The 17,601-nt window shown below is 42.6% G+C and overlaps 2 protein-coding genes across 2 annotated transcripts in view; one reads left to right on the top strand and one right to left on the bottom strand.

The window, feature by feature from the left end:
• Nucleotides 1-4,049, bottom strand: part of METTL14 (methyltransferase 14, N6-adenosine-methyltransferase subunit) — a 28,649-nt gene extending 24,600 nt beyond the window's left edge. Inside the window, exons 1-3 of the mRNA XM_060171246.1 lie at nt 3,916-4,049; nt 320-408; nt 92-179 (exon numbers count right to left, since the gene is read on the bottom strand). Coding sequence (XP_060027229.1) covers nt 92-179; nt 320-408; nt 3,916-3,981 — 243 coding nt within the window. The 5' untranslated portion in view covers nt 3,982-4,049. The remainder of the gene's footprint in view (nt 1-91; nt 180-319; nt 409-3,915) is intronic.
• LOC132533927 (heterogeneous nuclear ribonucleoprotein A1-like) lies at nt 3,946-16,886 on the top strand. The gene is made up of 4 exons (XM_060177198.1): nt 3,946-4,083; nt 5,028-5,086; nt 7,357-7,404; nt 14,970-16,886. The coding sequence occupies exon 4, from the start codon at nt 15,426-15,428 to the stop codon at nt 16,305-16,307; it is 882 nt and encodes a 293-aa protein (XP_060033181.1). The 5' UTR covers nt 3,946-4,083; nt 5,028-5,086; nt 7,357-7,404; nt 14,970-15,425; the 3' UTR covers nt 16,308-16,886.
• The last annotated feature ends 715 nt before the right edge of the window (nt 16,887-17,601 follow it).

Raw genomic sequence — 17,601 nt, 5'->3', positions numbered from 1 at the left:
CCCCTTTCCTCTTGATTTCTGGCTGTCTCTATCCATCAAATAAAGATAATTAATTTTTTTTTAATCTAAAATTGCCCCATTCTCTACTTGCCTTATACTCTTCCATCTTGTCTTCATCTGTCTCTCCTTCCTCTTGATATTTCCGTTTTGCATGTGGAGCAGAAGTGTCATAGGAAGCCCTGCAAATTAAAGGGCAAAAGTTTTTTGTTTTTTTTTTATGCTTTTCTCAACACTCCACTGTACCCGGAATTATGTGTTTATTCAAACAATGACCCTTTCACAACATTAGCGCATGCCGTGAAGGACTTACTCCACTGACCTGCAGGTTTCTCGTGTCTCAGCGATTTCTCTCTGTTCATCTTTGCTATTTAACACAGCACCAATGCTGTCAGCACTTTCAGCTCCCAACTGAGAAAAGACAGAAAGCACAATTAGGTGACAATGTAATGGGCTGCCTTTACAGCTAGTGATCCACAGTAGCATTTAATATGCCAAGTAGTTAAAAAAAAAAAAAAATTCTAACCAACTCAGTAAGTGAATTCATTATTTAATCAGTATGAAGGGAAAAAAGGGAGACACCATGGGACAAAACCACGTTAGTTACGAATGTTACGAATGATTTAGACAGGGGCCAGGCCGTGGTGCACCTGGTTAAGTGCACCAGGACAGTCTGCAAGGACCCAGGTGCAAGCCCCTGGTCCCTACCTGCAAGGGGAAAGCTTCACTCTGTCTCTATCCCCTCTCAACTTCCGTCTGTCTCTATCCAATATTAAATAAGTATAAGTGTGTTTGTTTTTTAATAAAAAGAGTGATATAGACAAGTGAAAGATGTTTTCAGTTGTTGAAACTAAGACACTTGTGGCACTGAAGCTGGTGCAGTGGATAAAGCACTGGACTCTCAAGCATAAGGTTCCAAGTTCAATCCCCAGCCTCATATGTGCCAGTATGAGGCTATGGTGCTCGCTCGCTCTCTCTCTCTAACAAATAAAAACATAAATAAATCTGGGGGTGGGGGAATTAAAGACAATGAACTTTAGCCAGTCCCCTCTTAACATCAATAATAAACAGCACTTAGTGACAATAGAAATAGCCAAAAAAAAGAGCAATTAACAAATATCATTTATAATTACACACATTGCATCTGTCAATTTGCTTTAATGAGAATATAAGTAAAAAAACTTAAGAGTCTGGAGTCGGGCAGTAGCACAACGGGTTGAGTGCACGTGGCGCGAAGTGCAAAGACGGGCATAAGGATCCCGGTTCGAGCCCCCAGCTCCACATCTGCAGGGGAGTCGCTTCACAGGCGGTGGAGCAGGTCTGCAGGTGTCTGTCTCTCTCTCCCCCTCTGTCTTCCCCTCCTCTCTCCATTTCCCTCTGTCCTATTCAACAACAACAACAATACTACAACAATAAAAAAAAAAAACAAAGGCAACAAAAGGGAATTAAAAAAAAGAAAGCTTAGATCTAAGTCCAGCTCAGAAAGCTTTCTGGCAGCCAGTGCTAGGCGTCATGTACTCTGTAAACTCTTTTTTAAAAATATTTATTTATTTATACTCTTTTGTTGCCCTTGTTTTATTGTTGTAGTTGTTGTTGGATAGGACAGAGAGAAATGGAGAGAGGAGGGGAAGACAGAGAGGGGGAGAGAAAGACAGACACCTGCAGACCTGCTTCACTGCCTGTGAAGTGACGCCCATGCAGGTGGGGAGCCGGGGGTTCGAGCGGGATCCTTACGCCGGTTCTTGCTTTGAGCCACCTGTGCTTAACCCGCTGTGCTACCGTCAGACTCCCTTACCCTGTAAACTCTTTACAGATAGAGACTACCTCTTATTTGTTGCTGAATTGCCAATGCCTCCCAGTTTCTGGTAGTTAGTAGGATTCTCAGCAAATACTTGTTTTATAAATGTGTTGAGTCAAGAGACTTGAATTCAGAACTGAAGAACAAGAATCTTTAGTTGGTGGCAATACGGAGTTACTAAACATTTCTGAAGACAAAATTCTAAAATAAATTGAGGAAAAGGCTTACAAAAGACACCTAATTTGTCCAAAATCATATTGCCAGGACAGGAATCTGATTCCGATCCCTATTTGTTAACACCATGTTGTAACATGTCGTTAAGTCTTACCAGCTGATCAAAAAAAAAAAAAGATGATCAACTTTGGAGGCCAGCAGTGGTGCACCAGGTTAAGCACACACCAGCATAAAGATCCCTGTTCGAGCCCACGACTCCCCACCTGCAGGGGAGTCACTTCACAAGCAGTAAAGCAGGTCTGCAGGTGTCTATTTTTCTCTCCCCCTCTCTATATTCTTCTTCCCTCTCAATTTCTCTCTGTCCTATCCAGTAAAAAAAAAAAAAAAAAAAACATGAAAAACGGCCTCCAGGAGCAGTGGCTTGATAGTTCAGGTAGCAAGTCCCAGTGTTAACCCTGGAGGGAAAAAAAAAATCCACTTCAGGCTTCCATTTACTAAGAACAAAATTACTTTTTTAATTAACTTTATTTATTTATTGGATAGAAACAGCCAGAAATCAAGAGAGAAGGGGATGACAGAGAGGAAAAGAGACACCTGCAGGCCTGCTTCACCACTCGCAAAGCTTTCCCCTTGCAGGTGGGGACCAGGGGGCTCAAACTAGGATCCTTGCCCGTTGTAACATGTGCGCTCAACCAGGCCCCCAAAACAGTATTACTGAAAAAGTATGATATTGAATGATATTGTTGCATCCAAGTTCGAACCCAGGCCCTACTACACTGGGGCTATGATGTCTTTCTTTCCTTCTCTCCCCTAGTCTCTTTCGGACTGAAAAAGTTGACCTGTGGCAGTGAAATAACAATAACTGAGGGAAAAAAATTAAAAAACCTTATAAGTTACCTCTTAAAGTTTGTCTACGAGCTTTTTCTCCCATCACTTCTAAGGATCGGAAAGGTAGAGTAAGAAAATGCAGCCTTGGGAGCGGGGGGGGGGGGGGGGGGGGGGTAGCGCAGCGGGTTAAGGGCATGTGGCCCAAAGCGCAAAGAGCGGGGCATAAAGATCCCGGTTGGAGACCCCCGGCTCCCCACCCGCAGGGGGGTCGCTTCACAGGCGGTGAAGCAGGTCTGCAGGTGTCTGTCTTTCCCCCTCTCTGTCTTCCCCTCCTCTCTCTCTCCATTTCTCTCTGTCCTATCCAACAACGACAACATCAACAACAATTACAACAATAAAGCAACAAGGACAACAAAAGGGAAATTTAAAAAAAAACTTATATATATATATATATATATATATATATATATATATATATATATATATATGGAGAAGTTGTTGGTGACTGGCAGAATTCAAATAGCAACCTTGGATTTGGATGGCGACGAGAATGCTGTACAGAGAGCAGAGGGAAGAAGCTAAATCTCACACTCGGGCCACTCCCGAGACAACCTCCTACACTAAAACCTCAATCTAAACCAGCACACTCACTGCCAACCTATTATTGCACAATGAAATCCCGATCTTTAGCAAGTCAGGTGCTGCTCTCCGAGGAAAAGCAAGAGGCAGCAGATGGCTGGAGGATGGAAAGTCACTTTTTTTTTTTTACCCCCTGCAGAAAGTGTGTGTGTGTGTGGGAGGGGGGTGTTGTGGTTTGCAAAGCTTGGCAGCCCCACTTCTGAGCATGGTGCAGAACGCCAGACGGATCTTCTGTAAAGATCCATCCGTAGTGGCTTTCTTTTCAGCAGGACCACAGGCATCGCCCGGGAAACACCTCGGGGGGAGATGGGGGGGGCACGCAAGCGGATCCCCAAGCCGGGTGGGGAAAGCCCGGGAACTGGGGTCCCGCCCGCCCGGATGCGCTGCGGAGAAGCCGCGTAGAGAGCCGCCGCGCATGCGCACTCGGCCTCGCCCGCGCCCGCGCACGCGCACTGGCCCTCCCTCCCTGGGCCGCAGACCTGCTGCGCGAGGAGCTGTCGCCGGAGCTTCTGCCTCTCTCGGATCTCCTGCAAGCGGCTGTCCATACCCCAACTCCGGTTTGCCACTGCCCTTCCGGGAAAGCTTGATAATTGGGCAGAGAGATTCCAGCTCAACTTTCCTCCCGAGTTACTGGAGCACCCGATCCGGTCAGAACTTCAGACGGCCGGCATGTCTTTATCTTTTTTTTTTTTTTTCTCCAATCGCTACTTCCGGCGCTGCCGGTAGTGACGCAGAGGCGCCCGGAAGTCCTCTCTCACGGGCGCACGCCATTTGACGCTTCATGGAGAAGCCTCGCGGGGGGAAGCCACGGCGCCTGAAAGGGCCGCGCCGCCCGGAGTAGCGGCTTTTCTCGTCGAGCCGGTTGGAACGGGGCCTCTGCGTTCGTCTTTCTCTCTCTCTTTCTCTCTCTTTCTTTCTTTCTCTCTCTCTCTCTCTCTCCTGGGGCCTCACCCTCTCTCGGTAGAGTCGCCCCGTTTCTCAGGATGTCTCGATGTATTGATTTTTTTTTTTGCCTGGTCGTCCCCAGTTGCCATTTTTTTTTTTTTTTAAATTGCGCGGCTTTCGTTCTTTCTCCTCCCCACCCCCAACTTACGGCCTCGGGTCTTGGAGCCAAGCTAGGGGTCGCTGAGCTGAGCGGCCTGGTGGTGGTTTTCGGTTTTTTTTTTTTTTTTTTTTTTTCCTGCTGGTCCCTCTTCTCGAGGCTCCGATTTCCTCGGTCTTAGGAATTGAGGGCGGGGGAAGAAAGATAAATTTTTTTTTTTTAAACTGTCCTCATAGGCAAAGCCTGGCACCCCGCGCCGAGAGCAGCCGCTGGCTCTTCCCACGGCTTTGTTGGGTTATTTAACTTTCCCTCCAGGCGGGGGACAGCCGCAGCCCCTTTCTCCCATTCCTTCCTTCCTTCCTTCCTTCCTTCCTTTCTTTCTTTCTTTCTCTTCTTTTCTTTCTTGCTTTCTTTCTCTCTTTTGCTCTGCCCCACACCTCGCGATCCCTGGGGGGGGGGGTGGTATGGGTGCGCGGGGGGGGGGGGATTGCTTGTTTTCTTTTGTCTTTTCATGCATTTTTTTTTTCCTCCTGGATTCCTTTTTTTCAGGATAGAGGGTGAATGACTTGGCCGGTCCTGGGTCCGGATTCCTGTCCCAGAGGTGAAAGGTTAGAGACTTTTCTTTCAAAATAAATAAATAAATAAATAAATAAATAAATAAATAAATGTGGGGAGGGCTTGTACGTGTGTCTTAGCTAGAAAAAGAAAAGGAAAAGGAAAAAAAAAAATCCGGGATGCACAAAACGGAAAGAAAAAAGAAAAAAAAAATTGAGAAGCCGGCTGGAAATTAAATTAGTTGTTGGTGGTGGTGGTGACTGTCCTTCCAGAAGAAAATCACCCGATGCCCATTGTTCAGCACCTGGGACCTCGCGGTGGTGGAAGTCGGCTCCAAACAGGTGGCCCTCCGCTTCAGTTTTGAAATCGTGGCAAACCGTGATTCACCAAAACTTAAAGCAAGACTGTTTTGTGAGCAGATAGATTATTTTTGTGTGTGTGGAGGCTGGGGGGGGAGGTGAAGGGGGTCGTATTACAGGTTGGGGGTAGATAGCAAGATGGTTATGCAAAGGGAGCGCTCATCCCTGAGGTTCTGAGGACACGGAGACACACACACACACACACACACACACACACACACGTCCTAGGCTCCTAGACACACACACACACACACACACACACACACACACACACACGCCAGACTAAGGTAAATCTGGTAAAGGGAAAGAGACAGAGAGAGAAAAAGTGTATTACATTTTAACGTGAAAGCCAGATGAGAGAAAATATCTAGAACATAAAAAGGTAGACTGCTATCTTTTAAACAAAAATAATAAAAGGAAGGGGGGGGTGAGGGGGAAGCAGTCACAAAGGGACTGTAGAGTTTCAAAAAACAGGCCAAAAAGAAAGCCCATAGATAAATGTGGGAAATGCTTATTATTCTTCGCTTTTTTCTAAATTGATGTATAAAAAAAGATGATTTATGGTGTTGTGTAAATGTCATTGAGGTCAAATACTCCTTGTCTTTGAGGCCACAGAGAACAACTGTTTGAAAGTTTCATACTACAAAGCCCAGGGAGAGGGAAATTTCTCTTCAAATATGTGCACTAGCCCGCGAACCTCTATTAATTGATTGTTATGTTTGAAAGTTTCATACTACAAAGCCCAGGGGGAGGGAAATTTCTCTTCAAATATGTGCACTAGCCCGCGAACCTCTATTAATTGATTGTTATTTATTTATTTATGTGAGGGAGTCAGGGTACTGCTGTGGCACATGGGATGTCAGAGGTCAAGCTAAGACCCTGGTGCTTTATTCGCTACACCACTTGATGGGCCAGGTAACATCTTAAAATTTTTATCAAGAGAGAAAAGGCTTTAAAAATAATACAACGACATCAATAATAACAAGAATAACCACGACAATGTTAAACAACAAGGGCAACAAAAAGAGAATAAATAAATATAAAAAATAATAATACTTTCCCTTTTTAAAGATGGGTTCTAAAGGGGCTGGGTGGTGGCACCCTTGGTTGAATACACATATTTTTGAATATTTCCTTTTGTTGCCCTTGTTGTTTTATTGTTGTAGTAACTGATATCATCGTTGTTGGGTAGGACAGAGAAGTGGAGAGAGGAGGGGAAGACGGGGAGAGAAAGATAGACACCTGCAGACCTGCTTCACCACCTGTGAAGCGAAACCCCAGCAGGTGGGGAGCCGGAGGCTGGAACCGGGATCCTTAAGCGGGTCCTTGAGCTTTGTGCCATGTGCGCTTAACCAGACTCCCTGAAAGTAATACTTTTAAGCAGTTGGGGGACTAGCTCAACAGCTAGAGCAAAGACTTGCATGCCTCAAGTTCTTTAGTGGAGCCTCCCTAGAGTCCGTTTGCATAACCACTGTGTTATCTCCCCCACCTTTGTTTCTTTAATGAGAGAGCAAAACACTATTTTTTTGTTGTGGTTGTTTGTTAGTGACTTAACATTAATGAAACAGCAATTTCCCACCACTGATGGTTTTGTCTTTGTTGCTCAGATAAAGCCTGGGATTGAATCCGTTGTTTCACCCATGCTGGGCCTCTGTTCTACCACAAAACAAACTTTCTAGTCCCCCCGTTTTTCAAAGAATTCTGTGCAATTCCTGAAGCATTCCTTATGCATTGGAAACTCTGACAGTGCAGCTGTTGTAAAGGTTGGCAGGGTATGAGGCCAGGAGATAACCCACTTGTTAGATTAGAGGGCTTCAAACCCTGGCACCTGTCATACTCTTTCTGAAACTAGAAAAGATTGAATAAATAAATGAGGATAGGTAATAATAAATGGGATGAGAGTTGGTGAAACCAGCTATTGTCTTACAGGAAAGTAATGTATCCTATAATTTATTTTTAAACAGGTCACTGTATCTGTGTTATAGAAAAAGTTGAGTTAAAAGCTTGTCAAGGTAAGTGAAATGCCTGTATATATAAAATTATATAGTGCTCTCTTTAAGAAAAATCACCATATTTACATAAGAAATGTAATTGTTTATGAAGCAAATACTTGGGTAGCTACCAGTGGTCCATGAAGTGGCGCAGTGGGTAAAGCATTAGACTCAAACAGGAGGTCCCAAGTCAATCCCTGGCAGCATATGTACCAGAGTGATGTCTGATCTTTCTCTTCTCCTATCTCATTAATAAATAAATAAACTCTTTATATGTATTCATAATTATTTGTACAACTTAATTATTAAAGTTATTTTCTCCATCCAGAATTTGAAATGCTAAAAGCAATTAGGAAAAGAAAATGTTTTCTGTAAGGTCTGTATTCAAGAGGTATTGACAAAATAAGAATTTCCCGAGTGCTAATTAACATTGTACCATTTAAGAATTATAAGTGAGACCACTATTTTAGAGATTTGGGTTAGGAATATGCAAGTTAGTTTGCATCAAACCACCACACACTAGATTTAATTCTGTATATTACTCAAAATATTATTCTAGCCAATGCAAATGTTGTGATCTCACAATATTTAGAATTTAAATACCTAAGAGGTTTCAAATAACTACAAAAAGGCAATTCTTGTATATATGCTTGAGATAGAGAAATTAAAACCAATTTATGACTAACATGCTAAAATCTGTTATATGCTTGAGATAGAGAAATTAAAACCAATTTATGACTAACATGCTAAAATCTGTTACAGGTTACAACTTAAAAACATGATAAGACTCAACCTCCCTTCATTTCCAACTTTCTCTGTTCACTTACATCAGATTATTTAGAAATGGGGAGACTTAGTATCCACTACCTAAGCACTGGTCATTCAGACTTCCTTCTGACTTGAATTATATCTGCTGTTTTTCCTTCTACACTTTTATGGTCTGTATACAGTATATCAAAACAGTTTTAACCAGTGGTTACAGAAACTTGAAAAAGCTTTGCTGAAGAGAAAAAAACTGGTCTTTACTCATCCTAGGTAAGAGTTGAATTCTTAAACTTCAAACTGGAGCAGAGCACAAGTGTTACAGTGCACACGCACACCCAGGCCCTCAAGTGTGGTGAAAGCTCTCTCTTTTCTTATTCACCCCCTCCCCTGTCAGTTTCTATTTTTATCCAAAAATAAAAGGAAATCTATAAAAATAATTCAGACTGAAGTTCTGCTTCTCTAAAGTCTGACCCTTACATATAGTAAGACTTGGTTCAAACCAAAATAGTTACTTCACAGTAAGTAGACTGATTCAGGAAAAAATATATATATTTTTATTTATTGCATAAAGACAGCCAGAAATCGAGAGGGGGAGGGAGACACCTGCAGCCCTGCTTCACCACTTGAAAAACTTTCCCATGTAGGTGGGGATCTTGAGCAGTGTACCGTGCACTCAACCAGGTGAACCACAACCCCAAAAAAAACCTAGGAAGCAACTCACCCTCACCTGTATCTACAAGAGTCGCATTACTAGAGAGAAGCACATAATCCCATAAGTACATGTTTGTGTGTGCACATACACACACACTCGTATGCACTGACAGTGTGCTTTGAAAAATTACTATGATGTATAAGATAACTTTTCTATTTTAATTATTCAATAAGCAGGATTTGTAGTATGTATTCAGAAATCAATTCATGCTCCCCCCCCCCCATATCAATCTTAGATATTGGAAATTAGGTGATTTTAAGTCTTGGTTTAGCCATCAAAATGTATTTTTGTCTTTTAGATCCCCCCCCCCCCCATCAGAGCACTTCTCTGTTCTGGCTTATGGTGGTGTGGAGGTTGAACCTGGGACTTAGCCTGAGGCATGATAGTCTGCATAACCGTTATAACACTGTCTACCCGCACCCACAGTTTCCCTTCTGGCCCCAAGCTGGTTGTAAGCATGAAGCTAAAAGTCCTTTTGGAGACAGGCTGCTCACACTTTTTGTCTCCCACTCTGCTTATTCTCTCTCCATGGAGATAACCTCAACTCTACATTGGTCAAACCTATAGTATAGGCTCTCCCAAGGTTCAAGTAAACCAGAAGTGAAGGTAATTGTGGAGGCATTCTGAAGGAAAAAATATTACTAAATTGATACTGTCTCCGTTATATAGTATTGGAACCTTGTATATTTAGCTGATGTTTTTAATGGGGGGGGTTAATGTTTTACAGCTGACAGTGAATGCAATAGGCTGCACATGTATAGCATTTCTCATTTTTCCACACAACAATACAACCCCCACTAGGTCCTCTGCCATCCTGTTCCAGGACCTGAACCCTCACCCCGCACCACCACCAGTCCCACCACCCACCCCAGAGTCTTTTACTTTGGTGCAATACACCAACTCCAGTCCAGGTTCTGCTTACTGTTTTCTCTTCTGATCTTGTTTTTCGACTTTTGTCTGTGAATGAGATCATCTCATATTCATCCTCCTGTTTCTGACTTATTTCACTTAACATGATTTCTTCAAGCTCCATCCAGGATGGGCTAAAAATGGTGAAATCACAATTTTTACTCTGAAAATGACCGATAGTTTTAGTTTATCTATCTCTTTATTTAGCTCCTTTGTTTCTTTGTTGATTTTCTGCCTGGATGCTCTGTCAAGTTGAGAGAGTGGGGTATTGAAGTCCCCTACAATTACTGTGTTGCTGTTAATATATTATTGTAGCTTTTTCAGTAGATGTTTGATGTATTTAGATGGCCTCTCCGTGGGTGCATAGGTGTTGATAATCATTACATCCTCTTGATTAATTGATCCTCTGAGCACTAAGTAATGTCCATCCCTATCTTTTAAATTTTTTATTTATTTTAAGGTCTACCGTGTCAGATATGAGCATAGCTGTTCCTTCCCTTTTTTTGGGGGGGCTGGGGTGCTCCATTGGCCTGTTTGGTAGTTTAGCTGATGTTATACATTTAAATTAACTCTTTTTCAAAACACTGTTTAGGAAATACTGATCTAAGAGGTTGTGGCTGTCACAGAAATGGAACTCTTTGGGGGGGGGGCAAGTGTAGGTAGGGGCGGGGCTCATGATGGGCGGGGCCTATGCCAAGGGCCTGGTGCAGTTGGAGCTAATGCTAAGGGCGGGACTTGTGGGGGGATCAGATTGCCTGGTGGGTGGAGTGAGCTAGTGTCAGGGGCGGGACTCTGCTGAGAGGGGACAGCCAGACTGGGAGACATGGGTGGGCCTCACTGCGTGCCCTGGCCTCAAGCTTTCCCATCTCTTGAGGTGTGTCTAGAGCTTACGGGTGGAACCAGTGACATGTTGTCGATTTTTTTTTTTAATAATTTATTTCTTTATTGGGGAATTAATGTTTTACATTCAACAGTAAATACAATAGTTTGTACATGCATAACATTCCCCAGATTCCCATTTAACAATACAACCCCCACTATGTCATTCATCATCTTTCATGGACCTGTATTCTCCCCACCCACCCACCCATCCCAGAGACTTTTACTTTGGTGCAATACGCCAAGAAATGGAACTCTTTATGAGCAGTTTATGGTGAAACCATGAAGCCATCTCCCCAGTCGGGTTCCTGTGACAAAGTTCAGGTGCATCTATGTTCCTACCAGTCCTTGCTTTGGTTTAGCACATGGCTGCTTCTTGCAGGAGACCCTTTGCCCTTCTGGGCCATCTTTCTGGATGTAACCTAGGTAACCTAAGAAGGAGCTTGCTGACTGCCTTGAGTGACTGATCTACACTTGGTTATTGAAAACACATGGCTTTCCCTGCAGACTCGGAGCAGTGTTTCACTGCTGGAGTTCTGAAAACCAGCAGAGCTATTGTGAGATGACTACTTAACACACACACTACCCCTTCTATTTCTGCCATCTGAGGAATTACCCAGCTGTTCTGTAACTCAGGTCTTTGGGGCGTTAACACTCCTATGGCCTCCAGTCCTTAACTTGTCTCACTGGTCTCCTTAAATCCTTCTTTGGGGTCTAGGGAGACAGCACAATGGTTGTGCAAGACTTTCATGCCAGAGGCTCTGAGATCCCAGATTCAATCCCCAGTTCCACCATAAACCAGCACCGAGCTGTGCTCTGCCTTCTCTCTCCCTCTCAGAAAACAAAACTTAAAATTTTTTTTTTTTTAAACAGACACAAACCTTTTGAATTATGGTGAAGAAGGCCCACTCTTTGCCACTTAATGGGGCGGTAGTGTTACACCCTAAGGATCTGTGTGTCCACCCTGGAGAATCTTTGAATTCTCCAGTCTCTAAGCTGTCTTTTGAGACCTTCAAAGTGGTCAGAGTAACTGACAGAATCTGAGTTAATCTGCCCTCTACTGTTTGCACAGTTCCTACTAAGGCGATCATTAATTTTACTTTGGAATGTTGTACATGAGTTTTTGTACCCTCTTAAGTCATGTATATTTAACTGAAAACATACCTAGGTCTGAACCATGTCAAGTACAAAATAGTAAATAATTAAGCTTTTTATTTTAATTATAGATTACCATCTAGTTTTAACAGACAGTACAGTTGTAAGAAATTTTAATCAAGGGTAGGGGTATAGCATAATGGTTATGCAAAAAGACTTTCATGCCTGAGGCTCTCAGGTCCCAGGTTCAGTCTCCCACACTACCATAAGCTAGAGATGAGCAGTGCTCTGGTTAAAAAAAAAAAAAAAAAATTAAAGCAAAATTAAAAGTGCCCCTTACTCATTTCTCAATAGTGGCACACCATGGCGGCTCCCATGTGGACAATGGTAGAATATTTCCTTTTGTCCCTCTCAGACTTTTTTTTTTTGGTCATGTTTTAATTTGTGATTAATAGTAGCTTATAAGATTCTAAGATTACAGTATATGCTTCCACACCCACCACCAAAGTTGTGTCCCCACCCTCCACCTCCCAGAGATCACCAGAGTTTTTTTATTTTAATACTATATTTTTATTGGGGTTAATGGAATGCTATATTTTTTATTTGTGGTTTAATATGATTAGCAAGATTGTAAAAGAACACATACAATTCCACACAGTTCACATCACCAGAGTTGTGTCTAGTTTTATTATTTTATGAGCAGTGTTTGATAACATAGTTTTGGGGGATTAGTAGTGTAATTCTCTGGAGATCTAATCATTTTGACCCATGTATGTATATGAAAGCTCATTTTTCACTTTGGAGCAGAATTCCACTAGAAGGATGTACTCTGATTTGTCTAACCAGTTGTCCAGTGAAAGTCATAAAATGTGTTTCCAGATTTCTCTTTGTTCTTGTTTATGTCTTCCTCAGTTACTTTGACTAGATGTTTCTATTAACATTTTTGCCTGTTATAAATAATATTAGTGTTTATGATCAGACTGTAAATACTTTTGGGGGTGGGTAGTGAGCCCAAAGTGCAATTGCTGCCTTACATGATAGTTGTAGTTTTAGTTTCTTTTTTAATATTCCCTTTTGTCGCCCTTGTTGTTTTATTGTTGTAGTTATTGTTGTTGTTGGATAGGACAGAGAGAAATGGAGAGAGGAAGGGAAGACGGGGGAGAGAGAGACAGACACCTGCAGACCTGCAGTTAACCATCTGCGCTACCACCCGACTCCCTGCATTTTTAGTTTTCTGCAAAACTGCCAAACTGTTTAACAGAGAACCAGTGTAAATTCATATTCTGACCAGCAGCATATGAGTACTCTATCTTCTTAATGTCCTTTCTGGTATTTACGTGCCCTGTAAATATCTTGTCAGTCCCTTTGCCATGTACTAATTGGATTGCTTGTTTTCTGGTCTGTTTGCTTTTACCAGAACACTGCCTATCTCTGACTTAGGGTAGTATCAGGGTTTGAATCTGGGAAGCTCTGGTGCCTTGGGCATGGAAATCTGTTGTGCCATGTCCATGACCCTACTGTTGGATTTTGAGAGGTCTTTATGTTTACTTTCTCAGATAACTAGTATTCAAGTACCTTTTCCCAGTGTGTAGTTCATCTTTCCCATCTCCTTAAGAATCTCTCACCACTTGAAAGGTTTAATTTTGATGTAGTGTGAATTTCTTCTAATGGATTCTGCTTTTGGTGTGAAGCAAGTTAACACTGTGTATAAGGAAATATATAGACCTCTTTTTCTGTCATGTCCCAGATCTAAATTATTAACAGGCCCAATAAGTGACGCTTCCAAATTATAGCCTAATGACACGTAGTGCTTGTCCCATCCTTCTAGCTATCTCCAGGTTGATACCACAATCATCACTTACCTGCTTGGTTCCCGTTCTTCCATTCCTCTTGGCTTTTACAATTTTAAACTGTACTGTGGGTGTTCTTAAAAACTTCCACAAGTTTCTCAATAGCTTAGGAAAATCTCAAACTTGAGAATGTGTCCCGAGTGACCTATCTCTGCCTCACCCTTCTAACCTCCTCATCCACCTTGGTGCACTCACCTGACTTCCTCGCTACACTAGCCTCTGTCTTCCCGGGAGACAGGGTCCTTTATGCTGGACTCTTCTGAAGGTCCTTCCCCAGTGTTGAGAGGTCTGGCTTGTCCTCATTCATTTCTGTCCACAGTTCGATGTCCACTACAAGATAAACTTTACTGGTCCCTCTTTTTAAAGAAGCCTGACTTTCTATCATTAACGCCTTTAAGATTTATTTCTTGTGAGCAAGAGCAGGAAGTAGCATTCTGACATAAGAATGCCAAGAACAAAACTTAGGACATTGTGCTTGAGAGTCCCAATGCTGGATCCATTGCACCACCTTTCAGCGTCTGTTTTGTTTTGGGTACCACTTGGCTAGATGATGATACCTGTTTGTCATAGTACTAAGAGAAAGAAACTTAATCCAAGAGAATTGAGTTCTGCTTTCTGATCAGTTCAGCTCTTGCTTGTCTTGTTCTTCATGTTGCATGAAGTGCACAGACAGAATGTACAATAGAGTATCTCAAGCATAGCTGAATTTTAGCTGCCAGATAATGCTGTAAGCCCCCACACACCGAGAATGACAGAACATTTTTATCCTTTCAGTTTCACCAGTAAGCCTACGACTTCGGTTCCTTTGCAAGTCTGAACCGATTTGTACGACTCTTTCCTTACACTATTAATATAAAGCAGGCTTGTTCCACCAAGATGCTTTGTCAGGCGACTTCTATTTTTTGCAAGTATTCTATAAATTCCATGTCTGTATTACTGAGGATCAGCATATTTCTTACATGATAGCATCAAAAGAGTTGATGCTGGGAAAGATACCACATTGAGACTTGTAAAATTTCATGTGTGTCACACTGTATTACAGTAAGTCTTAAGAGAATTTTTAGCTAAGCTGAAAATTAGTCTCAGATCCTTTTAATTACATTGTTTGTTTGTTTGTTTGCTTGTTTTTTAATTTAATTTTTCCTTTTTGGGGAATTAATGTTTTACATTCAACAGTAAATACATGCATAACATTCCCAGTTTCCCATATAACAATACAACCCCCACTAGGTCCTCTTATCATCCTTCTTAATTACATTTTTATTGGGTTACCAAAGTCAGCTGCATTTTTGCAACAGATGACACTAGTTCAATTTTGGAAGTACCAGAGGCATTTGCATCTACTGATACCTGTCGTTTGATATGTTGTTTCACAGGGGACAGTTCTAGCCTCATTAAACAAAAAAGAAATCTGAATGATTTGGTTAAGTCTTGAAGATTTTACAAGTGAAGATGGAAGACCAAACTCTGCATTTTCGCCATATGCTACTGTTTTACTTTAATAAAGGGAAGAATGCACATCAAGCTTATGAAAAGTTGCGTCAAGTCTACAGCGAGAGTGCGCCAGAAGAATGTGAGTGTGAGCGGTGGTTCTCAAAATTCCGTGCTGGTGATTTTGATCTCAACGACGTTCCAAGGGCAGGGAGGCCTGTCAAGGTTGACGACGACAAAACATTATAAATAAGACTCTTAGTTTTTTTCTTTTTCTTTTTCTTTTTCTTTTTTTTTACTGTTTTGTTCTTGTGGTTGAACAAAGCACAAATCTTTGCTGTGAACATTGCTATTTCATTGACATTGCTGGTATCATTGAGGTCTCTCCTTGAGCTGCCATCATGTCTAAGTCCCAGTCTTCTAAGGAGCCAGAGCAGCTGCGGAAACTCTTCATTGGCGGTCTGAACTTTGACACCACCAGTGAGAGTTTGAGGAGCCATTTTGAGCAGTGGGGGACAGTCACCGACTGTGAGGTCATGAGAGACCCAGACACTAAGGGCTCCCGAGGCTTTGGCTTTGTTACCTACGCCACTGTGGCGGAGGCAGATGCCGTCATGAACGCAAAGCCACACAGGGTGGATGGCAGAGTGGTGGCACCCAAGAGGGCTCTCTCCAGAGAAGATTCTCACAGGCCCGGTGCTCACTTGACAGTGAACAAGATCTTTGTTGGGGGCGTGAAGGAAGACACAGAAGAACACCACCTAAGAGACTACTTTGAGCAGTTTGGCAAGATTGAAGAGATTGAGATCATGACTGAGCGAGGCAGTGGCAGGAAGAGAGGTTTTGCTTTTGTCACCTTTGATGACCACGACGTGGTAGACAAGATCGTGATCCAGAAATACCACACCGTGAACGGCCACCACTGTGAAGTCAGGAAAGCTTTATCGAAGCAAGAGATCGCCACTGCTTTGTCCAGACAGAGAGGCCGCCGTGGCCGTGGTCGTGGAGGTTTCGGTGGGAACGATGGCTTCGGTGGTGGTGGTGGGTACGGTGGCCGAGGTGACGGCTATGATGGATTTGGCTATGACAGAAGTGGTTTTGGAGGTGGGGGAGGCTATGGCGATTTTGGCGGCTACAACCGTCACTCTTCCGGCTTCGGACCCATGAAAGGAAACATTGGAGGCCGGAGCTCTGGCCCCTATGGTGCTGGGGGTCGGTACTTTGGCAAAGTACGAAGCCAGGGTGGTCGTGGCCGTGGCCGAAGCGCTGACAGAAGAGTCTGATGCCTCACCAGGAGAAAGCTGAGCCAGAGAGGAGAGCCTGGAAAGTGATGGGAAGCTACAGGTTCTAATGTATTTGTGAGCTCAGCCAAATACAGGACCTGTGAGGATGTGTTTGAGGCAGTTCTCTTGTGTATGGGCAAAAGTGACTAATTGTGTCACAAGTTATTTTAGTTCCTATTCGTAGAAAATGTAAAGCATTCCAAGAGTACGTGTGCGCGCGCACTTGCACCCATGTTGTTGCCTGCTAAATGGAAGATCATGACACTAAACAAATGTGTCTAAAACGTGTGCCCTCTGCTGGAGGCAACAGACAGTTCAAGTGCTTCTTTAGGTCTGTCTTCTGAACTGCTCTTGTGAAGCACAGAGTAATAGTATAACCCTCCAGCGGTGTAAGCAGATTGAAGAACCAGAGACATAATAAGCTTGTTACAACTTGAACTGACTTTAATTTCTTGTTCAACAGTTTCATTTTAATTTTTAAGAATATGTATAGAATTGGTATTGTTTTTTTTCCTTAAATATTTGGATAAAATCTGTAAAACCATATGGACAAAAAAAATAATAAAATTTAAAAAGTTACATGGACATGGAATTTTTCTTTGTGGAAAACTTAACTACTTTTGCTCTGCTCTGGCTTACGGTGCTGCCTGGGTTTGAACCAGGGACCTCTTCTGCATCAGACATTTAGGTCTATTATATCTGATGGTGCTCTCTTGTCCTACAGTCAGATTTTTAATTGATTTAATAATAATGAACAAGACTGTAGGGTAAGAGAGGTACAGTTCCCACCACTAGAGTTCTGTATCCCATCACTTCCATTGGCAGCTTCCCTATTCTTTATCCTTCTGAGAGCATGGACCCAGGATCATTATGGCATGCAGAAGGTGGGAGGTCTGGCTTCTGTCATTGCTTCTCTGCTAGACATGGGCACTGGTAGGTCTGTCCATACTCTTAAGCCTGTTTCTATCTTTCCCTAGTAGGGCAGGACTCTGGAGAGGTGGGGTTACAGGGTACAATGGTGAGGTCATCTGTTCAGGGAAGTCAGGTTGGAAGTCAGTCATGGTAATAGTATCTGGAACTTGGCTGAAAAAGCCTTATGCAAGATAGAATTTATAAAGATGGAAAAAGTATTGGGAATGATGGAAGGTTTACTCTAGTAATGTTAACTGGTAGAAACAATACTAGGGAAAGGACCCTAACTCCTGAACTCTTTAAGAAATTTCATTGATCACAATGTCTGAGGATGTTCCTTGCAAGTGATTAAGCAGAGGGGCATCTAAAGTATTACTGAAAT

The sequence above is a fragment of the Erinaceus europaeus genome, chromosome 2 (genome assembly GCF_950295315.1).
Source record: "Erinaceus europaeus chromosome 2, mEriEur2.1, whole genome shotgun sequence".
Lineage (NCBI taxonomy): Eukaryota > Metazoa > Chordata > Mammalia > Eulipotyphla > Erinaceidae > Erinaceus > Erinaceus europaeus.
This window is presented reverse-complemented; position numbering and strand designations above follow the sequence as displayed.